General features: G+C 39.2%; 1 protein-coding gene across 2 annotated transcripts; it reads right to left on the minus strand.

The window, feature by feature from the left end:
• Nucleotides 1-2,399: 2,399 nt before the first annotated feature.
• On the minus strand, nt 2,400-26,657 carry CUNH3orf85 (chromosome unknown C3orf85 homolog). Of its 2 annotated transcripts, none has more exons than XM_057371840.1 (4): nt 26,558-26,657; nt 18,693-18,841; nt 18,350-18,492; nt 2,400-2,936 (listed from the first exon to the last, which is right to left on the minus strand). In XM_057371840.1, exons 1-3 carry the CDS (start codon nt 26,604-26,606, stop codon nt 18,373-18,375), a joined length of 318 nt encoding a protein of 105 aa, XP_057227823.1. In that variant the 5' UTR covers nt 26,607-26,657; the 3' UTR covers nt 2,400-2,936; nt 18,350-18,372. The 2 variants fall into 2 exon arrangements, with proteins under 2 accessions (XP_057227823.1, XP_057227822.1); XM_057371839.1 differs by lacking the exon at nt 2,400-2,936 and adding an exon at nt 15,906-16,645.
• Nucleotides 26,658-27,924: the final 1,267 nt, after the last annotated feature.

Genomic DNA, 27,924 nt, shown 5'->3' on the forward strand with positions numbered 1-27,924 from the left:
TGTAGGAAAAAAAGAATAAGTAATTGTTAATGTCAATGTAGCAGGCTTTGTTCTGTTTCTTCACTGACTTTAGGACTTGAGAGTGTAGAACTTCATACTGTCCTAATTAGGATGCCAGGGGAAAGAAATTATTTAGATCTTTGTTTAGTATTCCRTAGAAGTGGTAACTCCTACAAGAGTGTCAGTCAGACGCGTGGACCTCTCCAGGGAAGGAGGAGAGATAGGGRAGCATGATGATTATTTAATGCATACAAATGCTGGACAAGAATAGTTACAGCTAATGAAAATGCTGCTGGGGTGATAGGCACTATTTTCATTTGTCTCCAATTGCAGATGATATGTCCTGTATTTTTCCTCTTTGTGGGTGTCTTCTGTGGAGTTGTAAATGTATAATTAATGCAGCATAGAAGTGTGCACTCGCCATATTATTGAAAGTTATCATGGCATTAGCTTTCAAAAATGAGGAGCAACTTGAAGTTAAAGCTGTATAAAAGACTTTTCTGTGAGGAACTCTATCATACAAAGCATTGAAATTTATTACAATATTATTTTATTAGAACTTTTTAATTACTATGGCAGATAAGCAGGTCTGTCCATTATCTTTGCAGAACATTTGTATTAATAAAGTCACACAATTTGCAATGATTGCTACAGAATATTCTGTCCCTACAAGGAGCTTAGTTTAAGCTGATATGCAAAAGCCAATCTTCTGCAGGGCAGAAGGTTCACCTTTCTCTTCCCCTGGGCTCCCAAGTCACAGTTGTTTTTCTCAGCTGGGAAACGGCCCTCCCTTAAGCAATACAGCCAAAGGAAACATAAAATCCCTCCCTGAGCACATCCATGATAGAAAGTTCTGAATGCAYGCATACTAGACAGAACTTGTCACCTTTTTTTGTTTTAAGGTAATCCTGCTGTTTATAAAACGTGAGAAAAGGTCATTTTGTAATGCAAAACTGTACTTTCAATTACCTAGAGGTACTTTTGTGTGTTGGACTTTTTTGCTTTTTCTATTTTTTAAGATACATAGTACAAAGCCCTGCAATTTATTTCAAAGTGTAACTTGGCTTCTTAGTAGGATATTTGTAACTATGGTAAGGGATGAAGCGAGTAGATATATTCTAGATTACCCATCCTTTCAAAAAAAATTAAGTGTTAAGTTCTAACACTGAATTTGAACTTAAAGTAGTGACAGTTTTCTTGTAATGCTGCAGAACTCACAAAAAGCCCTAAGTGTTACATTCCTGGTTTGGAGTGATATCCAGATTTATGTATTTCAAGCAGGAGTGATATTTATATTGAATAAGCTAAGCAAATAATTATTTATGGATATAATTTAAGTGACACTGTTGTGTGTTTTTTTTTCTGTGGGAGATTCTGTCTCTGTATTCAGAACACACATAATGAAACAAWGAAGAAATTCAGGGTTTGCAGTAGCACCACAAGAAATACCCATTGCAGCTTGTTATGAGATTTTTMAAGAACTTCTGAGAAGATTTCAAATATGTATATTGGCTGCAAACAAGTTTTTGTCCTTGAATTACCTTGACTTCATTTCATTCAGGGCAGTTCAATGTTTGCATTATACCTTCAGAGCTCTCACAATCAGACACAGAAAAGGGATATTAAGATCCATTGCACTCCCTCCTCTTTGCTGGTCAAGGCAGTACTGTCCCTTAAACTGCATTTTTATGTCATCTGCCTGGCCTCAGTAAATGTTTGTTAGGCTGATTCAAAAAAAAAAAAAAAAAAAAAAAGATATTTTTATCTACAGCTACAGGAAATGAGCCACACAGAATGAAGATGAGAAGGCTTCCAGTTTGGGAAGCTGATAAAATTGGGCTGTGGTAATCATGCCAAAATGTGCCATGAAAAGTACATTGGGGTTGACTCCTGCTGGTAAGTGTAGAATTGCGAGTAAGAATGTCCACTTGTGTCTTTTGTGTCTTCAGGGCATGAAAATACAAGTTATTTACAAAACAATCAAGTTCATGAGCTTAAGATTTGCAGTTGTGCACTGTGAGGGATGAACATTCTTTTAGGATGCTGGTAACAAAAATGAGAGAATACTGGATTGAACTCTTAGATGCATCTGTTCATGTTTTCTCCCTTGAACTCYGAGTCTTAGATACCATACATACTGTTGAAAAAAATGCAAGATATTTTTCTTCTAATTTTAAAAGCGAAACAGATTCTGGTTTTTATACGGAAACTTGCAAGATTTAATTTTTTTCTGCTGACTAAAAGGAAGTGCTTTATCAGAGGGAGAAGTTATGAATTGCACAACCAGCCATAGAATGGTGGAAAATTTGATTTATACAACTGAAGATACCATACTTTCTAATTCTAGTGCAATTGTTAACAAAATATTAAATATAAGGATAATTTAGCATTTACCAGAAATAWCTAATATGATAAGTGTTTTTTCTCAAATATCTGTTTTAAAAAGCTTTTGTACAGCTCTTTTGGCTGCAGTCTGTGGGTCTTACAAATAATTTTCAGCTCAGTGTGGAAATGGCACAGTAGTTAAAAGAARAAAAAAGTAACAAATATAAGTGTTTGGTGACACTAGATGGTTTACTATGATGTATGACTCAAACATATTGGATAGTAGTTGGTAAGACTCTACCTAAAATTCCCTTCTTTCAGGATGTTGTATTATTATTATTTTTATTAATGTCATTATTATCATAATTTTAAATTATATGAGCCAGTTTTGAAATATTAGCAGTACTCTYCACACTGCCCTCCAACATTTTAAAGCCACTGCTCCTTCAATGAAATATTAAGTATTGGCATCTTTCACATGAGCCTTTTTTTTGTCTCATCTGTCTTTAAAAATTTTTCTCCTTGATTCATATGTCTTTTGTCTTCCTCTTTTCTCTAACTTGTGTGCCCCTGTAGGACTTCATGGTCACTTTTTATTTCTTTGATAGGCACTAGAAAAGGAAAAAAAAACTTAAAATAGAATTTTAAATCACTGATGGCATATGAGGTAGTGCTTGTTGAAATGAGCAGGGCTGCTCATGGTTGAGTGTTCCAGTCTCTCATCAAAAGCCCAAGGGAAGCTCTCCTCAGCTGAAATCCCTCTGTAGAACTGGAGAATTTACAGACAGTGGGTGCCTCCTGCTGAGGTAACTGCCCTCATGCTTAAACGCAGCATATGTGAAATAGTGCCACTKATTTTGAGTTTCTGTCATCTGGAGAATCCTGGATGCGTGTTTGCTGAGTTCCTTTGTTTTGCCTTTTTTCTTGACAGAGGGGTTGGCTTCCGAGAACAGGATTCACACCAGTCTGTTGGCACAGCACAACATTCCATATGGCCACACATTCCTCCTCCCTGTTTACAAAGGGGTGCCACAAATGAGTTGATGTGCTCATCCACTTCCTCTGAAATGCTGAGAAGAGAAGCCCTCACTYGGGTAGGATGTGCAGCTTCTGGGAAAGGGGTTGGAGCAGGGGCAAAGCTTGAAATGAAAACTCAAAATAGAGTATTGTCGTGAATCCAAACCTCAGTACTATATGGGCTGCTACAAAGGAAATTAACTCCATCCCAGCTAGACACACTACATACATCAGGGATGTTCAGTTCACAAAGAAAATAAATACATAAGTCATTCCCCTGACTTGGAGGCTATCTGCAGCCAGCTCTGAAAACATCCCTGTGAGAGCCCAAACCAACTTGTAAATTTTCCCTGGCATATAAGGCGGGATATTTTCTACAGGACAAATTCTGCCCTAACTGGTGACACCTGTACAAACACACTTGGCAGGGGTGTTCAGGTGGCTCTGATTTCCTCCTCATGTTTGCTCAGGTCATGAATGAGCAAGCAGCAACAGCGTCTTTCCCTCTGCAGTGTGGTCTCAGTTAACTGGCAAGCTGGAAAAAAATTAGGGAGAGATTTCTAGTCATGACAGTCTGCTGCTATGATGGTTAACAGGATATGGATCACAGTAAAAAGAAAGATCTTAAAGCAGCTCTTCAGAGAGGCAATTTATTTGGAATATTTTTTTCTCCTTTTTTATCTGCTTCCACAGGATGTCTTATGTGAAGAAGCAAAAAAATACAAAACACATATAAATTTGTGAATTGGAATTTGCTGGCTGCAGTTAGACATACAAGTCAGACCTGAAAATAAAACATAAAAAAATTAATCCTGTGGAGAAGACAAAAAAAATGTAGAGTGACCACTGTCAGAGCCAATAATTTGCCTGTTATCCCTATACCTGAACACCTGATAGTTCCTGTGGGTTTCCTGCATTTCCATCCTTCATGCCTTCCATGTGGGCCTATTCCCAATAGAATTCAATGTCAGGGAACAGAAACAGGGGCTACTTAACATGAGTGCTGCTGGCTGTGTGTACAAGGATGCTCTGAATTTTTTCTTCTCCAATGTCTGAGAGACAGCAAGCACTAGCTAATATCCTCCCTTCAATTACTCATCTTAATAAAAGAATGTTCCTGAGTAGAAAAGAGAACAGGGTTGTGAAGACCATGTTTGGTCCAGTGGCTTACAATGAACATTTTTTCCTTCTTGTTTTGATTTAAGTTATAAATGCAGCAGCAGTATTGTAATTACACCTCTATTTCAAGTTGCTCTCAATTCCACTGTTTTCTGTAACTCTTGAGGTGGTGTTTGAATAGAGCAGGATGAAAAATGTTACTCACTTGGTTAACTCTCTTTTTATATCCTTCAGTTTTGCAGAGGAATTAGGCGAGGCTGGAGGGACTGCAAACCAAGGCCAACCRATCTTGGCTGCCTCTTTTCTGCTTTTGTCTCATGCTCTACAAGCTGTGTCAAGCTGTGTCTACCTGTGTCAAAGCATCTTGTTAACTTCTCCAAAGAAAAGGGTAAGCCTGCATCAAGAATAATATTGCTTTGTTTTCTTCACCTGTAACTTTATTTTACAGGTGTGTCGAAACATATATTGTCAAAGTCATATCCCTGACACGTTRTGATTCAGGGAAATGCTCCCTCCAGTCTGCTGTGGACTTTTGCAAAGATTCTCAGGGCTGGGAAACAAATGTAAGGGTTGAGTGGGAGTTCAAAGTGTAATGACTTTTCAGAACAAACAGAACAYCATGATTGCAGTCTAGAAAATAAATAATTTGAGGTTCATTTTCTGTATGTTCCTCTGATGTTGCTTGAGAGCATCTTTGTATGAGGAGGTGTGTAAAAGGATTGCTGTTTTTCTGGGTTGGAAATGTGGTTTATTGAAGGAATTATGTGTCAGAAGTTTCCGTGTAACAGTACAGAGAAAGGGTGGGGTAAAGAGGTTCTTTAAGTTTTGTTGGGGTTTCATTTTCCTTTGATCCCTTCAAAACAGTATTGGCTGATTTATTTGTCTGAACTGATATCACTGACTTTCTATTTATCTACAGAAAAAGTGCAGCTGAAGCTGCCACAGGTATAAAAAGAAAGCATTTCTATTTTAAGCACCTGTCTATTAAGTGTCTTACCATAAATTCCCTTCAAGTAGAGATATTACTAAGTGACACCTTTTCATCACTATCAAATTAGATTTGGACAAAAGACGTTGACATAAGACTCACTGACTGCCATCGCTTGTGAAGCACTGACCTTTCCTATCTCTGCACATAATTTAAGGCAATTCAGTTGTGGTCTCAAATATAAAATATTTTTAATTTAAAAAAAAAATATCTGAAGGCTTGGATGTCAGCTGCTCTTTCTTCTGTCTGTGAGAAGTGTGCTTATCAGCTGGAGGAAATAGTTAAAAAAGCTCTTGTGGGATGGTGATACCGATCTATGGTGTCTTTTATAGCTGCTTTTAGAAAAGGCTGGTAAGCCTGACTAGTCTATCAGTGAACAATTAGTGCTGTRCAGGATTCTTTCTTCACCTTAGACAGATTTTTTTGACAAAATGATGATGGGACTATACATAATAACACTTGAACTGCAGAAGAAACTCTATAATTTCCTAAATAGAACATGAAGATTACAAATGGCTGTCCAGAATAATGAGTGGGGATTAGCTAATTAAATTTTACCTGTTCATGCTATCTTCTGACTCTCGTTCCCATTTTAGTTAGAAGACTCAGGCAGGGGTGAGTTGCTTTAGATTAGCATAAAAACTATAGTGCTCTCATCTTCAAACTCAATTAAAAGTAATTACCATTTTTTAAAAACTTTTTCAAGGCAGGGAATTGCAGGATTACACTTTTTGCATGTTCTCACAAGTTCCTTTCTCTTGGCATGCAAGCAAGTTGCCAGTCATCGTAGAAAATGTTTTGGCAGTACCTTCCTGACATTTCTGTGTRGGAGGTGTAAGAAGAAATAGGGAGTTCGCTCTTTGCCGCAACCATTCTTTCAAGAAGTGATTTTTGAGGTGGAGTTGCTTTCTGAGAGCTAAGCACTGGGGGTTGTCAAAGATTTCCAAAGGAGAAAATAGCAAGAGTTATAAAATGGCATTTAATTTTTTTTTTTTTTAAGTTTTACTACATGAGCAATAGCCTCTTGTGAACAGTCTTGTGTGCTGCTTATGATCCCTCTTCCACCCAAATCCAGYCTCCTAGGACCCAAGTTCTGTGCCTCAGATGCTTTCAGGGAGACTTTCCTGACCTGTGCATGGGTGGGRGACAGCAGGGAAATCAGGAGCAGAAAGGAGGAATGGTGTCCCCATCAGAGCTGYCTCCTCCTCAACAAGACCTAAAATCCCTGGTAGGACAGGTTTCTTTGGACTCTGCACAAATCCTGCAAGTTCAGATGAAGACTGGGTGGTCTCCACTTGCCCTGAGTTCGTTCAGCTGTGCCTGAACTGCTGCTCCAAACCCCRTCTGGCTCCTTTCTGACCCTTTCCTGTCCAGGCCAGTGGTGATATAGAGTGATCACAAACACCCTGCCCCTTGTTTTAAAAACACAATCCCAGSTTTGACCCCATGGCAGTCTCCTCTGTCCAAGCTGGTGTGACACCTGTTTGCACTCCATGTCAGCCCTTCAAATTATCAAAATTTCCTCAGCCCCACCTGGGTTCCACCATCAAGTACAGCTTTAGCATGGGGTGATATCACTTCCCTTTTCATGATGTGATAAGTTGAACTTGATGATCCTTGTGYGTCCCTTCCAGCTCAGGATATCCTGTGATTCCATGATTTCTTCTTCCTATCCAGGAAGGCAGATATTTACAGTAAAAACTATGGCCATGTGTGTCATCCCAGAGCATGACCTGAGCCTTTTTAGGATAAAGCTGCTGTCTCCTCTGTGGTCTCTTTCCAGCAGCCTTTCCTCCTTATGTTAGCCCTGTGTAAGGAAGGAAGCAGCACAGTGCACACTGTTATCATGGCTGGTGTGATGGCAAACACACTCTTTGTTGTGTGACTAAATTGCTCAGTCTTCCCCATGGTAGCCTTTAGCCAAAAAAAAAAAAAAAAAGTTTAAAAAGAAAATTAAGTAATGCAAGTCTCAAGAGGGACAGCATACATAACTTATTTCCTGGAAAAGAATGTTCTGCGTGCACAATCTTCAAAGTGTGAAGGTTTTAAAGGGCACAATCCCATCCTGACATCGAGGAGCTGTTGGACTGTGGCAAGCTGCAGCCCAGCATCACTCAAAGGGAACTTGGAGTCTCGCTCCAAGCTGATGTGAAATTAAAAGCCAAAGGCCAGGGCYGTTTCACTTTCTTGAAAAGGAATAAATGAAGAGGAGTTTGAATGCAAGAAAGTTTGATATTTATGAAACAATTGGGATGAAAGAGGTATTAGTCAAAAAATACAGCCATTTTTTTGCAAGAGAAATATTTTCTCATTAATTCATTATTTTTTCCTATTTAGTTTCTTCTGTGTCTTGAGGCTACACGAGTTTCCAGCTCCCAGAAAACAGAATCAGAACCACAGGCTTTGCTGTGACCCCTATTCCCCTCCACCTGCACATGGCACATTTAATCTTTTCTCCTTGTTGCCCTGCTGCTCTCTGCACCCYCTTGCATGAGCTGCCTGGACACTTGGCTGTCATGTCACAGTCACTTTCCCCACAAACCACATTCACATGAACTCTGAATGAAAGGTTTCATCTGCAGCATCCAAAAGGGAAAACATTGGCACAAATATTCATAAATGTCAGTTCCAAGGAAATGCAAGGAAATTGCTGCAGTTCTATCAAAACTAAATGTAAAAATACCCTGTGCTTGGGTTTTACTATTTCCAGCTGCCTCATGCAGACACTTCCCCACCTCATCTGTTCTGTGCTTAAATGTGCCCCAGCTCCAGGCTGCATCTGCCAGACATTAGCTCTTCCCAGCCAAACCCTCTCACTCCCATGGATGATCTGCTCTCCTGGAAGGAGGCAARCTTATTTTTATATTGAGTTTTTACTCTCCCAAGCCATATTTCCTTCCAATGTGTTTTGGAAGATGTGTTTCCACTAAATAAAGACTCACTCTCCCTTTTGGAGGAGAAGCTCAGGGAATATTTCTGTAGCAGAAGATGACCCATATTTGGGGTTTAACTGTATTATTTAACTGTTTCTACAGTTACCAAGGAGTTACACCTTCATTTCCTTCCTCTGTTCTTTTCCAAGACATATAAATATTAACTTTTCAATGTGAAATGTGTTTATCCGCCAAAGTTTCTAGTCGATACCAGCTCAAAAATTGGCTAAAACCCTTGTCCAAACTGCTAAATCAGATAAATACATGCAGTTCAWTACTAACTCTTGTCACTAGGCGTGGTGGTAGTCAACTGATTTAGGCTGTTTTTTGGCTGATTTGAGAGGTGTTTTGGGCTTTACGGAAACTGTTAATATTGAGACTTAGGCTTTATTAAACGACTTTCAGGACTGATGTCACCTGGCAAGAATAAATTCTTGAGTCATCCTGCGTAGTTTTAAAAATTTGAGGCTCTTWTGGGAAGAATCTCTCTCACATAGTCGTGATAGTACTATGCAGAGGAAGAAAATGTYAGTGAATTTAATTCAAACAGTCTAGAGCTTTATGGGACAAAATGAAACTCTCTCTGGAAGTTGTAGCCTAGAGAATTACTGGTAGTGGCTGTTGTTTTAATAAGGCTATTTCAATAATACATTTTTCAGAGTTAAGTTAATTTCATATCCTTTTGACTAACCTGATCTCCTTTGAAGGTCCTTAAAGAAAGTATTTCCTCTATAAATGCGCCAAATGTGGCCAAAAGGTCGAGAGTCAGTGTTGAAAAGCATCTCTCCTAGAACATGGAAGGGAGTTCAGGTAATTCAAATTATTATCTATGCATAAGGAATTAAAATTCAAGTAGYCTCTGTCTTCATTCAGCTTTCAACTGGAGTTCAAGTGACGTGAGTACCCATGCATGAATATTTGTGGGCTGAAAATTTTAAGTATTTTTYTTGCTGGTCATTAAGGTGAATGTCCAGTAGGACCTCATAGAAGCAAAGACAGCACAACAGGTTCTGCTATAAAAATTGCAGCTAGGMATTCAAGATAAAATATGAGTCTGTAATTTCTAAAAGGTGTACTATTAAAAAAAAAATATAAAAGCTGTGTGATTAAAATAAATACATAAACCAAACTGACAAAAATCATAACTCTGATTTTCTTGAAATCACTCAATCCTTCTTCAGTGACATTGAGCCCTGGAAAGAGATGAAACTGAAAAGCTGAGCTTCACACTCTAAGGAAACACTGCTGGCCTGATAATGTATCTGTCTATTGTAGCAATCATTCTGTTCTACCTGTTCAATCTTTGCATGGATTCATCACCCTCCAATGTYTCTGCTGATGAAGTACCTGTGCAACTGCTATTGTTAATTAGYTCTGGAGGCACAGTCTGGCACTGCCATACCAAATTAGCAGGACATCCATACATGCTGGAAAAACCTCAGACCTCATTATCACCTTGTAATTTGATGACACTTTCCAACCATTTYTGGAAATCCATGTTCTCACTGTGAACTGTTACACCATCTTAACAGCCAACTTTTCTGGGTTTGAAAAAAATCTGTGGTATATATTTACTTGTGTTAATGCAAGCTTGGAGAACTCTAAAGCCCACAGTTTAGCAATCACTTATTGGCCCATTCCATCTAGAACACCAGCTTGCTGTGCAATCTAGGCAGTGGGGAAAAGAAAAARGTTAATCAGACATATAGCCTGTCCTTGAGGAGACTTTCTATAAAACTGTTGTTTAGTCACAAGTTATTAACAATCCTGTCACAGGATAATGAGACAGAAACACTTACAATTCATTATTTGCATTGGACACCATGGTTGGTAGTGCTGCTGCACATCATATGATCTTGTACCAAAAAGGTAATGAATTCACATCTGTCCTCTTCAGTGCTGGGAGCCATTTTCTCTGAGACTGAAACATACACATTTCAGGATGTCCAATTTTAGGGGATGGTAAGATCAACTCTGTAACTCGATTGAGCCTGATGCTGCARGACTTGTGTAAGAAGACACATCACTTGTACCAGGGTCAAATGCAAAGGACAGATCCAGTCTTAGACAGCCACTTTATTGACACAGATGAGCTACATTTAATCTTTGCTCCCAACCAGAATTGACAATTTCAAAGCATTTCTCTGAGAGTTCCCTTTCTGGACTAACAGTAGCAGCAGTTTCAAGCTAGCAGATTTCAGGGAAGATTAGTTCAATTTGAAAAAGATTCAGAGAAATGTGTTGCCTAGGCAGAGAATTCAGAGAAATTTGTCTTGCCTAGGCTGTCTAGAGAACTTCTGAGACAAAAACTGTTCTCTATTCCTGGTTCTCCTGAGACTCATTTCTTCTAATCAACTGGCTACAGTGTAGATGATGCAGTGCKTTTCTGTGTTAATCTCTGCTTACTYATTAATTGTTCTTCCAGAAGCTGATTTTAGGAGGGTGTGCCTAAATTTTCAGCATCCATTGGTGACTGCCTCTTCATTTCAAGCAYAGAATTTTCACGTTAGTTAAGACCTGAAAAGGAAGACTGTCAAAAAAGTTCCTGTTCACTGTTGCCACTGCTCCCATTAATGATTTCAAAGCTTTCACTGCGGGAAAGAAGGATCTGGCCAGAAGCAATTCTCTGAAAATCCTTCAGCTTCCAAGTGTTGTTCCTGATACAGTTGACTTGATAGATCAAGGCAGCCTGAACATTTTAGTGAGGCATAGAGTAATCTCTGACTGCTGTAAACAGTACCTGTAGTTGTACTTGGGCTAGATCTAATCCTTTGGAAATTATTGTGGGAATGAAAATAGACCTTAGACTGGGGCAGAGAGCATGAGAAGGAAATAGGGAACTGCAATCAYRAATAATGAAAAGGGAGGTTATTTTYTTATTTGTAGAAAAATTATTTCTGTAGTCCACAAAGTGGACATCTGATTGAATTGTTTGTACACTTAGAAAAGGTAATTGTTTCAAATAATTTAGGGGAAAAAAGCATGGGTTTTTTTTTATTTTTGTGTCTCTTAGGTTTACTATGGTRAATGTTTTAAACAGGCTCTTCCTCATTACTGAAACCTCTTCTAAATTAAAAACCAAAAGTCAGTACATGTAGCTTTGCTGTAATATAGTTGCTTTATGAGGTGCCATAACAAAAATCAGACTGCATCCTGCCCATAGTGTAATGTGGGGATGTTTAGGTCCCAGGCCATCAGAAAGCTTGTGGTAGATCTTTTAACACTGAGCCTCCTGCCTGAACTCCACAGCAAGGGTAGCACCATAAATATTTCAACAGAGACACCAAGAGGAAGCAGCACTTTATAATTCTCAGTGCTGTGTTCAAACAAACTGGTTTGAAATTACAAACAAGATGTTTTTTAAGTAATTCTTCTAAATAACTGCTAAATCAGTTATTTTTCAGTGCTAAGCAGCCACCACCAACATCCGTGATTGTGTTTTTAGTCACTTTGTTTCTGTGGTTGTTTTCTTGCCCTTATTCWACCTTCATTTTGAAGGTGTCACAATAACTGCTTTCTCATTGCACCTTGCACAGTCAGGCCTTGGATTTATGATAATAATATTGACAGCAGTTGTAAGGATGTTTTTTAAGCCTTCTTTGAGTGAGCTCCCTGCTGCACAGCAGCTTTCAATCACAAGCAGGACATAGTTGAATTATTCAKACAGGATTTCACATGCTTATTCAGTTCTGCCAAGGAGGCAGTGACTGGCATGAAATCACCTTAGCAGTGGCTGYTATGACCAGGAATAAGGAGATGAATAGGAAGTGTCACTCCAAGCAGACTTTCCTGTAACGCCTCACAGAGAAAGAAGATTTTAGGAGTTAGCCTGAAAGAGCTGAAATTCATCAGTCTGTCCCTTCTTCCTTCCCCATCCCTTTCTGGACTGATTTTGGTGCAGGGAGAGCTTGCTCCCCTCGGGAGGTGGTGGYTCAATTTGCATTAGGAGTCCCAGTGATTATTTGTTCTGGCTCTCAGGTACTCAGTGCAGTGCTCAGCCTGCCTGGTGCTGAGGGGATGAGATTGGCCTTGGGCTCAAAGGGARCAGGTGTTTGCTGTGTTGCCTTGTRCTGATCACCTTTACAGATAMCCAGCTTCATACCTCTTCTCTCTCACAGCAGGAATTGTTCCTCTTTTGCAGCTGGTGGAAAGTAGGCTCTGCAGGTTTGATGTAATGTTGTTTGAAATACATCTCTCCAACAGTCTTTGAGGCAGAACAGTAATTACTGATGTTTGTTTATTTAACATAATAAGCACATACAAAGACTGCTTGTTTCCTGGCTGAACTTTTTATTTTTTTGATAACTTTCTATGTTTACATTTTAACTACTGAACTCGTTTTTTCCTATGGATGATGCAAAACACTAATAATTTATTTTCCACTCAACATGATGTGGTTATGGCAATGCACCGGCCTCAGGTGGGTGGTTTATGTACCTAATCAGCCAACATAAAATTACTTTGAACACAGCTCACTCTTGCTGGCAGCCAGCAGCAGGTATAGATTAGAGGAGTATTTTGTCTCATCTGCTCTGGTTTAAATTAAGACAACAGAAGATCAAATGTAAAGYAAGGAACAACAGCAGTGTGATGCCAGCTCAGAAGGTTTATGCATTAAAATCATTTGGGKCCAGGTTCAATGACATGAATTACAATTACTGTGATGAAGCAGTGTGTAGAACTTCCATTGAATACCTGTTGCCACTGTTCTGTTTGAAGAAACCATTTCAGATCATAAAAAAACAAAAGGTTCTTTSTCATTATCTCTATATACTCACCTGCTAAGTTTACAGACAACAGCATCTTAGTACTTATCCCATACTTAACGTTTGTAAAGTAGGTTATAAACATGTTATTTGGATTCTACAGCTTTCCCTATTTGCTGTGTTCAGAATGACTYGCTTTTCTCATTAAAAGAAAACCATGGAGTATTAAATTTTTTTCAGTTATTATTGTAAAGATGGTTTTTYTTTCTTCTCCTGTCACATCTGACTRCAGTGAATGCCTCCTCTGTTTCACTAACAAAGCAAGGATCCTTACAACCATGGTGTCTCAACAGGTACATGTTTATGTCTAGCCACAGTAACTATGTAACTTGTGGGCTGTTTTCAATTCAACTTGACTGAGTAGGAGATTGCAAAGGCAGTTTGATTTGACAAAGATTGGGAAAATTAGGGAAACAAGAAACTGGGGGAATAGGCAAGTGCTCTGAGGGAGGATTTGCAGCATGATTCMGGTTTGACTTGGCAGTCCCAGGGGAGGAATGCCCTGTAAGGGCCTTGCCTGGCAAAAAACTGCTGCTGGGGCYAGATATGAACTATGAGATACCTGGACATCCTGATGTCTGTCATTCTGTTGATTTTAGTCACCCTGTTCACATGACTCAGGRAAGAGTTGGAAACTCAGGCTGCCTGGCAGATGTTCTGCATGCATCCAGTCAAGTCTATACAGAGACAAAGCTGACTCCAGCTTCCTGTGACTCCTCTTCCTCTCTGCCTGTTCCTTCTCTATCACAAAAACTCTGCTCTCTCAAGCCTCAGGGAGCTCCTGTGTTTGTGTGGCTTGGGGTTTTTTCCCAGAAAATGTTGCAATATTGAGAAACCAGTTAAAGGTACTGCTCTCCATTGCAAAGTCCTGTGCCCTGAGGGCTGTAATTCCACTTCCATAACCAGCACAGATGTGCTCAAAGTTCTCTGTAGTTTAGCACTACTCTTTGGTTTTGTCATTGCTAAGGTACTGCCTGTGTATCTGTGCTGTGTAGAAAAAAACAAGAAGATAAAAGGTGACAACATGAAGATGTGTTGGAAAAGTCGGTAGAGAATGGTCCAGAATTACTTGTGTTAAAGTGCTGAAACAATATTTGGAGATAAATAGGGGGAGTTAATTCACAGGGTAAATATTTTTCCCAGTTCTTAATAAATGCAGATGAAGGTGTTTAATATTCAAATGCTATGAAAACCATTTGCTCATTGTCATGAGTGGCATGTATTTGATAGGAAAAATAAGCACTTCATCATCCACCGCTACTCATGCGTGCACAATTCTTCCCATTTAATTCAGCAAGACTAATTATCTGAATTAGTGACATTAGCTTGAAGCTATGGATTTGCAGATTGASTATTGAGTCTCTGGCTTTCAGAACAACTTCTTTAAAGGAATTAGTCATGTCTAAGTACAACAGATCTGTCAAATTGCATCCCCTGGTTTTGTCTGACATTTTAGTTGCAAAGCCAGCCTTGTGCAAGACTGTCCTCGTGGCAACAGAGAGTGGTTATTGTAATTTTATGGCTCTGACAACCCTAAAATGGTTCATAAAGSCTGGGCAGTTACCTCACTAGATGATAGGAGATGACAGCTGATAGCACTTCATTTTGCCTTCCACCTCATTGATGGACTTTGTCATCCACACTGCAGGGATGTCTGTTGTCTGTCCACAGACCCACCCCTGAACTGCCCCATTTTGGTTTAGCTCACCATGCAGGCACAAAAACTGCAGTTRATGCACAGACAGATCACAAACCCCTGCCTTGGCAGCAACAGCGTCAATCAGAGAGAAAGGGCAGAAAAGAGCAGTGCTTCAGGCTTCACAAGTGGGGTGGGCATCACTGCTTGCAGAGCTGCAGCTTCTCTGGGATCAGCAAGGGGCTCAGCTGGACCAGCTGGAGTTTTACTGCAAATCCATTCAAAATAAAAGGCCATGCTTATCCTTACAGTCCTGCATTTTGCTATMAATTGAAGAGTTTCRGTAACTCTGTCATGCCTGTGCTGTTAGTGAGGAAAATAATGGAATGTTTAGGGTCTGGAGCACTAGCTTATCCAAGGTTGAGCAGCACTAGGAAAGGGGGCAGCAGGGACAGGCCATGGCTGTGTTTAACCAGTGAGGTCTTTAGTCTGTATATCACTTGTCAYCCCTTATCTTTGAATGAACTGTTCATAATTAAGTAGTGTGACTAAAGATGTGAAATCCTACATGGCAAATACTGAACTTACACCTCATTTATCTCTTTCAAGTGTTTAATGAATTTTCAGCTTCTGCTAATGAATAATGGCAATTTCAGGCCCATTGTCCTACGTGGGAAATTAATAATGGCCTAAGGAGAGTTTCATACCTAGGAGCATGGTAAAAATTTCCAAAATGCCAGAATATGGATCTCTTTCTAGAAGATCCAACATTATCTTCAAATTTATTCCAGTCARTGTACAGTCCATATCACAAAGAATCCCGAAAGTGCAAAATGCAGAATCTGCTCTTTGGGGATAAAAGGTGACCAAAAATTGCCTTCCTTCAGCTACCCTGTCATTAAGGTTACCACAGATTTTGTTTTCCTCAACAGATCATCTTTGTTCACACTGAAATTTTGGCCAAGGTTGGAAAATGATTTAATTGTTAGCATTATATTAATAATACATAAAAGAAACATGGGAGCCCAAYCCTTTCTTCAAAGATCTTCTGAAATAAGGTACATTAAGGAATAAGAAACAGAAAACTGCCAAGCTCAAGAACTTGGCATAAACTCATGAAGAGCATTTGTCACCACCATTTTATTTTAGAAAAGGAGCCATGAGTTTTTCCAACATTTCCTAGGTCTGTGAAGTAAGGAAAAGTAACTCACAGGAGTAGCTGTGGGTTCAGTTGGTTTTGGCATTCAAGACCAGTACAGAAATTCAAATGAGAAAAGAAAAACATAGACATGAATGGATGTGTACAACAGCACCTGCTACTTGTCCTTGAAAACATGGAAAAGCACTACAGAACTACACCTGAAYAAAAGTGTTCTACTTCTCTCACCCACCTAAAGAGACTGATTTTCATTTCTTACTTGCCTCTCAAAAATGTGGCTAAAGGAAAATACTACAAAAAAAAAAATGTGTTCTTCAGTCACAGAAGCAGGAATGTAAATCTCAAAACCATTGTTTAGTCAAAAAGTGTTTTACTTGAAAACACTAGGTGTTTTAAAACCCAACATGCTGAAAGTTCGTGGTTGTTTTTCCTCAGCTTCTTACTCAATTTACCACATCCTACATCTCAGTTCTATTGATGAATGTAAAATATGCAGTATTTATGCAGAGAGTCAGGGTATTAATTTTGGGTTTAGACTCAAGTGTGATGAGATAAAGTCATCTTATCAAATACATAATGGCAAATACATAACATGYCATATCTTAACATGGCTTAATAGAAGTCGTGCAGAATTTAATAGCTTGTTGCTGGAGGTGAGTCCCAGACTGCTGTAGCARCTCCATGTAAGAACTGATGTTGTTGCTAGAAAAGATGGAATAAATTGCTTTTAGAAAAAAGAAAAAAAATCACAAAATTAATTTAAAGAGACTGTCAACAGCTGCAGTCTTCAGATTTGCCAGCTTTTGCAAATGTTCTCTTCTGGAAGCACACAACCAGATTCCTGTACAGGTTTTATAGGCTTATCATTTCAGAATTATCACTAATCAAGAACAATAAGGTTGAAAAGAACTGTTCTACTTTATCCATAATGGGTTTTGTAATTTCTAGCTTGATGGTTCTTTGCTATTTCATGCCTTCACAAAATCTCTGGATGTCGATTCCTGTCACATTGGGAAGTTTATTTCAGTCTGAGAGTTGAGTAGCCTTGCTTTGAAATCATAAACATACTTCAGTGGGAGTGCCTGTAAATGTGTTTATGTAAGTGGCTTTAATCCTGTCATACGATGATCATTAGGATTATCTTTCTGGAGGCATAACTCATCCTGGAGTCTTCCTGGCAGCTGCTGTGATCACAGCCATCAAGCACATGGATGCACAACCAGTAATTAAACAGTTAGGGCTTTTCTCTTTGAGGAATTTTTCTGATGGGAAAGACTGGTTTTGTTTTAAGAAAACGGAGTAAAGTGTCTTCAGGTAAATTTGTCATAAGGCTGAAGCAAATGCTGCTATCCACCCATATCAGAAATTGAGAGAGAATAACCTGGTGTTTCCTTCCAGCTGCCCAAGGGCACCAGCTGAAGGCTCAGCAATGCTAAATTATGGCTTTTAGCTATTCTCTCCTACTTTGCTTCTGCTCAGAATGAGTGAAACATTTCAGTGGAACAGTCCTGGAAAGCTCACTCAGAGACTCTCCAAGTCAGATTCTTATCTTATAAAGTGATAAAAGGTCATTTCAAAAGCTGCATTTCAAAATGAAACTCATTTTCAAAAAGAAAGGTACTTTTAAGTCAGTAAAATTCAAAGTGTATTCAATTCAAAGTATATTATGAGAAGAAGTTTACTTATTTTCCTGTTGGCGTTTCAGACAGATTGACAGATTGCTGTCTTAGTAACTGTCTTAAACACTGAAACTATGAGTTTAGTTCTACCCACTCCTGTCCATTTTTAAGGACTGCAGGATCTTCATAGGAAAAGTGTTCCACAGGAATAATGTGTGTATTTTGCCTTGTGCTTGTCCAACTGAATCATTTAGTAATTGCTCTGTAAATGTGACAAAATTTTATCCCAAAAATGTGTCCMATTTTAGCACAGTCCTAAAAAATTTTTCTGAGGCAGCTTGTGACACTTTATTTCATGTACTCCTGTGCTGATCTATAAATACTGCTTTTACCAACTGCTATGTCTCATTCTCTGTTTTGTTCTGCTGAGGTTTTATTCTACACTGAATACAGTTTTGTTACGGAAATAGATGGAGTTTTTTATCTTTTATTTTTCTCCTCAGGAATTGCATTCTGTCTGCTTTTTAAATCAATTCTATAGGAAGCAGTTTAGTTTCTGTGGGCTTTTAAAAGRATATATATTCTTTAAGCTCTTAATGAGCTTTTCCAAAACATCCTTAAAAAGGACCTGCCACAATGAAATGACCACATTTAAATAACTATTAGACTTGGACAGTAAGAACAAATCTTCTTTAATTTTTCAGGATATAATTGGGTTTTTTACTGTGTCAAGTTACAGCAGTATAAACCAATTGTCAGCAGTGTTGTRTGGGTCAGTTTTACTTACTTGGGTACACATATGCTCCGAGTCTATGAAATGCTCTGTTGAGAARCTCCATCATACACAGCTACAGAGGGATTGAAGGCAAAAGGGTCCAAGTCCATGTAGTATTGTGCTGTTTCTCTCAAAGCTGCCCATGATTCACTTATCTGAAGTAGATCAAAACAGAAAGCAACATTCTGAGCTTTGATGCTGAATAAATGCAGTGTGTGACTATTGAGCAGCCTTGCCCATGYTGATAAATCAGAAAAGTTTTTTCCCTTGCCCCAAAGGATTTATGCTGCACGTTAATTCCAGACCTGTGCTTTCTTTTTCCCAATAGATGCTGCAAGATGAAGGAAGCAAATACCTGTTCAGCCACAGTGGATCCCCACGTGTTCTGGCTGCTGCTGGAGTCCCAGTAGCTCGGAGAATACGGAATATGTCGTTTGAGTCGTATGAATTGATTTGCTGAATCTTCTGTCTGAAAGGGTGCTCCAAGGACACTTGAAACAGAAGCTGAAAAATATGTGTAATAKCAGAAAAATAGTTTAGAATGTGCACTTCAAAAATACACCTATATCCACRGAATGTGGTTTTGAATCTCTAGTTTATTTCATAGAAGTCAAAGATGATCCTATCTTAGATTCTCGGAAAGAAACTTTTTTTTTATGCCGGAACTAAATAAAACAGATGCTTTAATTCATTATTTTGCTGTAGAAACTGAAAGAAATAAATTTACCATCTAATTAAGAAACTAATTTAATTTTAATACAAAATTTCATTATAAAAATCCTCTTGCACTAGTCTCGGGGGTGCTGAAAGCATAAAGTTTTTTAAAAGAACCCAAAACATACCTATTTAATTTAACTATGGTTTCTGAACCTCCTGCCTATATGTGATATTTATTCTCATTAGTATCAGCATAGAAATTGCATGCTTGGAAATTACTTTCTGAACAGAARATATTGCACTTCTAATCTTGTTATTTCATTGCTTCAGATAGCTTCTGAGGTCACCACAGATGCAGAAGTAGTTCTTGCAGATCTTGAAATAAATATTCTTCACAAGAAAAGGGTCAGAATTCCTCTTTAGCTTCATATGAAGGRCTCTGGTACAGARAAAAAATCTTTTCTTTTTAGTCTTGAGTGTTTGAGACAGAAATTAATTTTGAGACATCAATTAATTTGAGGCTAAAATAGTCCAAAATAGCATGTCAGTCTGAATCTCTCTCACAATTTTGAATGAATCACTGATTAAGTTGGAGCTCAGACACATCAGCCAAGCTGAGGCCAGTGTCTACAAACATCTGTGCTCCAATTTAGTGAAGTGGGTTTAAATGGACACCTGAGGGTGACCTGCACGTGGTTGGATCAGATGGGCCAAGAACCTGAACCTTTGTCTGTTATGTCTTAGAGTAGGAGCTCAGCWGGGCAAGCTGTTACCTGACTCACAGCTCTCCAGGGCCCTGATTCCTGAATTTCTGGGGGGAAAGTCTGAGAGTATCAAATGTTTGCTTTCATGTGCAAYGTTCAGYTGAATCCAGTCCACTYGTAATTATTACTGGCTTTCCTGATMATCCACAATATYWTTGCTCTTTAGTTTTTTAACAGAAGAAAATGTTTGCTGAATGCATGTAGGTAGAAGATATATCAGCTACAGTGTTTGCTGCTCCTTTCACTTTGTTTCTTTTCCGTGCCAAAAATATTTAAAAAGAAGATGAGAAAAAGCTCTGTTACACAGTAGTGAACAAAAAAAAATTATGCTGGTTGTCATCGTTGCTCTTAATAGAGATGTCAAAGAGTACTTTAGAAGAGTTACTTAACAAGCAGTGCCATCCCAGTAGTTCCTTCCTACTTCAGTTTCTTCATATTCCGAATTACTATAATCATAAACTGGAAGTAGAAGTTTTAGGGTGGTGAGTTTTCAAGGAATACCATCTTCAAAAATGTTACCAACTCCATGGAAAAGAGTAAGTTCAGACATTTTTTGGGAAGAATCGTGTGATCTGTTCTCTCCCTTAGGAAACAGGAATAGCTATTTCTATACTTCAGAAAACAAGATTTTGGCCTGGGAAATAAGAAAATACATGTCATGCATATGTCTATTAAGCTTCTATACTTGTATTCCAGACCTGCACAACAGAAAACTAATCTTGTGCCAAATTCCAATATTTCTCTGGCAATTTACTATTTTCCAATAGAAAAATCTACATTAATTTCTCTTTAGGGAATTTGAGGATTTTTTTTTTATATATATTAAATATTTTGTGAGCTAATTATTATATTTCTACGCTGAGATAACTGAACTGGGATCAGAAATTGACTCATTAACAGGCTTCACTTTCGTGAAATGTATATCTGATTAGTAAGGGCAATTAAACATTACATTTTATCACCAATATGGGCTCTGGACCTCTAGATTTAAAACAAGCTGAAAAAAAAAAGAAGATCATTAACCAGCTCTCCTTCTTGTGTTTCTTTTTCTCGCTGCCAGTATGTTCAAAAAAATAGCTTCTCATTCCATTGGTGGAACAGTGAGGTGTTATCTTGGTGCAGAGAGTTGCATCTTCAGGGTATWATATGTCAGTTTTTAATATACAGTCTGCTGTGGCTGCGTCTGATCCAATGAGAAATGCCACCCCTAAGTATGCTGTGTTCACTTTGATTGAAGTGCACTTGCCTGCTCTGAGGAGAGGMAGGTATGGCAGCTCTGTTCTTGGCTTTTCTTGTCACTGTTGACACCCAGTTCTTATTCTTTYCTAGCTGCTATTTCATCTCTTGGGAGCCATCTCTGCAGGACTTGYTCCCAACTGCTGGGGCACTCCAAAGATGCATGAGTACTAAATCAGGTAAGTGCCTTTATAGATAGCTAATCCTTCAGGTTTAGCTCATTCTTTGTCTTGCTGTAAAGATCATCATGAGTCTCCAAACAGGACAAACTTCAGAGAAAGCAACATCTTCTCTAATCTCTAATGTAGACCAGGTGTCTCCATCTGAGTCACCCCTCTGAATATAGTGTGGAGTTTTCATCAAATGAACYATGTCTTGCCTCAATTTAAGTTTCTCTGAGTGGGTGAAATTTTTCTTCACATTTTGAACAGCTTAGCAAAATTTTGTGGAAGGGTTTGCTCTATAAACACATTCTATTCCTGAAGGAGTGCATCTTGTAGGAGATTGGCAAACAAACCAGGAGAATGGAATTTCAGAGCATCTGATRTGAGACTAGAGGGACTTAGGAGCAGCTGGGTGATTTTAATAAAATGGCTCACAGTGCATAAAGTTGAGCTGCAAAAAAATGAAGTTTCAGGTTGTACTGAAACAGTTAACTCGCTGTGAAGAGCAACCAGAATATTGTGTGTTAATATTTTTATTCAATACTGTTTTCCTCTCTGTCTTGGGTTGATTTTATGATAAAACTCTATTCCTATATTTCTGCTTGGGCCTGTATGCCCAAAAGGTGYCTGTKSCTTTAAATGYGAYCCAGAAGAAGGGGCAGGGGCAGCTGGGAAGGAAGTGTGGGCAGTTAAAAGCCAGGGCTGCCCGCAGCTGTTGGCTTTTGGAGCTCAGCTCAGCACTGTGGSAGTTCTGCTCGCTGAGTTMGGGGGAKTTACATTGTTGCCACTTAGCTAGCTTAGGTTTGTTTGCTTGGGCAAACAGCTCTCYCTGGACTGCYACCCCTTCTACGACTCAYGTGATTTTCTGGAGCGGATCAGCAGGRCTTCAGTCCGAGAACCAGRAGGCAAGAGCCGATCAGCCAGGTGCCGGCAGGAAAAAAAGCAGCAGGCGCTGCTCCATCTCATCCCAGGCTCCAGAGAACTCAAGCCAGCCAGAGAAAAGCACACTGAGCCCTCTGTTTCATCCACAGAGAGGAGAGGACTACCACCAGGTTCTCACTGTTGCCCAAGCAGCTACATGGACTTTTTTTTTTGTTTCTTTTTTTTCCGGGGACAAGAGCAGTGCCATCTTTTCTCCACACCACATGCCAAGCGGCTGTGGGGGGGAGGGGGCGTCGTGCGTTCCTGGACTTTTAATTATCAACAGTTACTTTTTTATCTGTGTCCTGTGGGCACCTTGTTTTGCTAATAAACTATTTTTCTCTTCACATTCACCCAAACTCCTGTTTTATTTTGGTGGGAAAAAAATGACCAAACTTTTCACTTCAGAAGAAACATTTATCCTGTAACATATCTCTCTGAAAACATTGTCTCAAACTGAGACACTCTCTTAAGTAAATATGTGATYCCAAAAGTAAATTTAGGTATAAATGTTCCAGTGGGAAAATAGGAGGAAAGAGTGCAGAGGGTGAACTATTGCCAAGGTTGTATCAGCTGTTACAAGTTAAAGTGTTTCCTTTCATCATCTCTTGAAATTTCACTCAGTGTTCTCATATGAAAAGCAAATTATAGAAAAAAAGTTGGCTGGTTTTAGCAAGCAGATGCTTAGCTCGTATAATTATTGCCTTCAGCAGATAGTTTCGTCTATCCTGTGCACCTAAAGACATTGTCCAGAGGGAAGACTGTTAGTACTCATTATTGCTACCATGCCTTCTGAGCATCTAATTTTGTATTACTATAATCTAARATGAAGCTTGAGGGGAGATGGTGGTACAACCCTGTCATCTTTGTCAAAAAAGAGCATTGAGTATATAAAAGCAAACCAAAACTAACACCAAAAATCTTATTATGAAAAGGCATGTCTCTGAATTTCAAAGTAAAAATAAAAAAGTATCGTGGTATAGCAAGCAAACTGCACTTAAAATAAAAAAATCAATATCTATCCAAACCTGGATAGATCTTAAATTACTGTGCTTTAAAATCTCTTCATACTAGACTTGAAYGGAAGCATAACTCTCTTGTACAAGAATAGATTTCTACAAAGAAAGATATTCAGCTGGGTGCAGCTACAAAATCTTCCCAGGAAGACATCTTTATCTATCAGCTTCATCACACAATCAAAAAGGTGAGWGTGGGGTTAAGTTTTGACACATTTGCCTGTTTAGGGACCTATTTAATTGATATACTTTTTTTTAAAGCTATTTTGTACTTGCAGTATCAGCCATTGTAGCCTGAGGAGAGCAAGCAGGCCACCAGTGCACATCCAATGGCAGAGTTTAATGATAAAAAGCTACAATTCTTCACACTTGTTTTAGTACAGGATATGCTTCTTCTTCTTCCACTCCCTACTACAAAGCYATTTTCCTTCCAAATCTGCAGTATTGTGTAAGTGGTGAGGAGCAATCTCTAGTCTTAGGACCAAAATTTATCCCTGGTGTGCATCTACCACAGGGAAAATGGTTTATCTGTCGTGATATTTACMAAAAAAAAGTCTTCATTATTTAGCRGCACTTCAATCACTCTCTGTGCACACTGTCGTTTCTCCATAGTTTCTGAAGTCTATTGCAAGTTTGTGAAAACCTGAAAACCTGTTGCTTAAGTTAATATCAATGGAATTTAAATGTCTAAACTTGGCAATTGCTGTGGCTGCTTTCCTTTAAGTCAAGTAACTCTWCTTATTATCAGCTTTGGTGACTCTCTGGTCAGTATGTCAGGTCATGGAGGTAAGGTTGCCAGTCTTATCAGCTCTTTAGGACAGAGCTTGGACAGAGACTAAACTTGGACACAGCTAAACTTCAACCTTGCTGAGGTGGCAGCTGCTGACGTGTTGGGAACTTTGAAAAAGTAAATCAAGTGCTGCAGCTCAGCTGTGTTTCTTAAGGCTAGAAATGAGCCAAAATGGACAACCTCCCCATCACCCTCCAGCTATCTAACTTTCTAAATCTAAATTCACAAAGTCAGACCACAGGACTCAGTCTGAAGATTCAGAATACCACAATGAAACTGTGCGAGTGCTGAAAAAATGTAGCAGAAGCTGCTTCTCTCCTCACTGAAGTATTTCTCTAGATTATATGGCATTCTGTGGAAATCAAGATGTGGTTATCTGTCAGTACACTGCATACATGGCAGCAGGGATAGACTTTCAGATTCTGCAGGCCACGTCTGGCCCAAATATCACCTTTTTCCAGTTGAAAAATGCAATTACATCAAAGTCTAACACCTGCACATTGTTTCTTTCAAATKATGAAAGAGAAATATTTGTGTATACATTGGCTACGCATTCCAAAGTGTTCAGATGGTAACAAGCCTTAGAATAGAATTAAATCAGTCAGATTTGCTAATACCTGTTGACAGCAAGATTTAAAGTCACTGATTGTTAAGTGCTTCAACTCTGTTCATATCACCCAGTCTTYGAAATTTTGGCCTCATCTGTTAATTTTTAAAGCTTGAAGTATAGTAGTTTTTATTCTTTGACAATTCTTAATTTTACATTACAGGACACAAGTGCTCTCTGGTTCAAGACATGAGAGCTGTGTCATTAACAATTGTTAGAGCTACAGCATCAGCCTCATTCCCTCATCAGCAAAGGCAATCACAGATACTTAATGCAGAATAAGCTATTGAACATATTCAATATGTGTMATGATGCCAGGGGTCAGGACAGTTGTCAGGTATCGGTGAATAGCAAAGCAATTTRGCAAAAATCCTAGATGATCCTTGGAAAGGAACTATTTCCACTGCTGCAAAGTATTAGAAAAAGCATGGGTCCCTTGGTCCCCTCAGTGGGTCCTGTTTAAATTCCCTTTCTACATTCATATGTGGCTACCAGTTTAACCTCGAGTGAATGGGCAAAACACCCCCATCAGATATCTGAGAGACTTCACTAACTGTCCCAGTGCCAGGACATCACACATCCCTTGCTACTGCACTCTCTGGGGCTGAAGGTACAGAGAGCCCATTCCCAGAGGTGTGACTGTGGTTTACTCTGAGGAGTRATTTCTACCAGTTGAGCTGAGGGCATGAAGAGAAATCAAGTTCTCATTAGTCTCATAGTCTCTGTTTTACTTTATCMCCCCCTTCATTGTTGCTGAAAGGATTAATGAAATACTGAACTGATTGTGATCAATGAAAATTGCAAGAGCTCATTAAAATTAGTAATAAGTAGTTCTTCATGTCTTTTGAAGAATAGAAACCTGGAAAAGCAGGTAAGCAAGAAAAAAGACATAAAGGAGATGAAAGTAAAGTCTTCCAACAGGGGGGGCAGGAAGCTGCTGTGCTCCCAGGTGACGCTGTGTTAGAATGGCCTTCTGTGGAAAAGAGGTGAAGTTCAAGCAGATAGGCAAATACCCAGGAATTGTCCCAGTTCAGCTGCAGATCAGGAAGGACAAATAAGGGAAAAAGGTTTATAGGTGAGCTCTAACTTGCAGAAGATACAAAGTCCCTTTCCATCTCTTTATCTCCCTCCAAAGCCTCTGTGCAGTTAACATGGAAGTGAATCCAACCCATAACAGAGATTATACCTGACCACAATTAATCATTAGCTAATTATATCTCCTTCATTTTGCCTTAGCTATTCACATCATGTACTTGCTGCATGTGTATTGGAGTACTCGCATCTAAGAAATGCTTTTAATGCATGCATGTRGATGGAGCATCTTGTCAAGATGCAGGCAGTCATTTGGGAAGTCAGCTGTCTCTTACTGCCTGCCTGGTTTGTTTTAATTCTGTGAGAAACAAATTAATCTTACAGCATGTGCATCGCTGATCATTGACTTTATCAGTGTGTGCTGMTTTGGGAAGAGCATGAGGTAGCCTTGCCCCATCCATTTGCCCTCTGGTCCAAGTTTTAGTGGTTGAGTCTTGATTGTGCTCTGGTTACATGGTGCTGTGAARGATCAGCATTCAGACAGCCTGTGTGCTTTAAAACAATCACTCTCCTTAATAAATTCAAGTCAAGCATCTCAGTAATCATTCATGAAATAGATTCTTTTAGGTCCTTATAAATGCATGGGAAATTGTTTCCTACCATCAATAAATGTTGAGGTAAGAATAATATTTAGGGAAGATTTCATTGAAACAGCATCAAACCCTTTTCACAATTTTAACAGTTCAGGAAATTATCCTGTAAGAGTGCTTTTCAGTCAGAAATGCATCCTTCTTCCTTATCCATGAGCAGTAGAAGAGTCAAAAGTAGTCAAAAGGAGCAGAATCAACCTGTATTTCACAGAATTTACCAGGCAATCCTGTGCTCACCCGCTCCCCTGCATGTCCCTGCTGCAGTGATTTCCAGTTCATTCTGTTCCATCAGTGCTGTTCTGGTGGTAACACAGGGGTTTTTGCCAGCTGACTGTTTAACAAGCCTGAAGGGAATGACATGAGATAGGATGCCAGGCACTTACCTGTAAACAGCAGAGCAGACACCAAAATTTGAAACATTTTCAGAGACATGGCAAATTATTCAGAAAGGGTTTCCTTTGTAAAGTGAAGACAGTGATACAGTTTTATACTTTGTTATCTTTGAGTTCATAAATCATTTACCAGATATGTGTAAAGGATTGGTGCAGGCAGAGGGCAGGGTACAGTRCTTAGTTCAGATTTGTCTTTTATGCCTCTGTTTGTACACTTTGGACTTTGCAAGCTGAGCCTCTAATGAGCCATAATGGCTCATTACTGTGTATATGCACTTACTTCTCCRTAAGTTTTATGATGCAAAATAGCACATTGGGCTTGTTCTGTGAGCGCTAAACAGGCAGCCCCAGTCAATCCGCCTTCTGCATGATTATTTCCCCCTCATCCCAGTGATAGGCATGAGCAGTTTATAGTTTGGTGTGAATATGAATGGTGTTTGAATCCACCTGCTCTGCTGAGAGCAGTGCCAGCGTATGCCATATATTTCAGCTGCAAACTGCTTGGGTTTAGGAAATAAACCTATGATGAAATTGACTGGAAAAGCACTAAGGGAAGGAGGGAAGAAATTTGGTTTCTGACCTGAACCAGGCAGAGGTCTCAGGRTGTCGTTGCCTTCTGCTGGTGTTAGGACTCTGTAATGTGGGATATTACGTGTTCACGCTGCCTTACCTTTCCCTCTTGTCTACTCAGATGTTGCTTTTTTATATACAACTCACCTGTTGGCAGCAGTTACTGTACTGCAGACCAGTTTACCTCCATAAAGTCACCCAGAACGATGATAAGAGGCACAGAAAAGCTGAGCTCCGTACCACGTTGGCTGCAGTTCGTCAGCACAGGCGTGCGTGTACACCAAGGGCTTTACGTCAGGAAATCAAACCCTGCTGACGTTACAGGGCAGGGACCAGACTCGATGCTGATGGGCTGTGGTGCTTCATTCTCATATTCACAGTGAGAACCATCCCATCTAGACAGTGCATGGAGTAAAGCTTGTTGGGAAGCATAAGAGCTGKTTATGGAGTTACAAAGCCTTACAGTTTTTGTTATTACATATGGTTGGGCAGGAGGGGGGACTGTTGAACAGTAGGTCCAACAGTGTGATCCTTAACCTTATTGTAGGTCATGTCACAAATATATTATTATTTTAGCATTGTTCTAAAAAAAAATCAATATATCCACCCCAGCAAATTAAATACGGAGGCAGGTGTTCTGCATTCTGGTGTCATATTAACAACAGATATTAATTATCCAAACTTATGATCAGTTTCCCCACCTCTGAGCTGCTATATTAAATGTTAGATGTCAGCWTTTTTTGTGCACTAGAAAAAAGCTGTAGTGGCTGGGACATTTGCTAATAGAT

This window comes from Malurus melanocephalus, unplaced genomic scaffold (assembly GCF_030028575.1).
Source record: "Malurus melanocephalus ecotype Western Australia unplaced genomic scaffold, MMel_1.1 scaffold_159, whole genome shotgun sequence".
Classification (NCBI taxonomy): Eukaryota; Metazoa; Chordata; class Aves; order Passeriformes; family Maluridae; genus Malurus; species Malurus melanocephalus.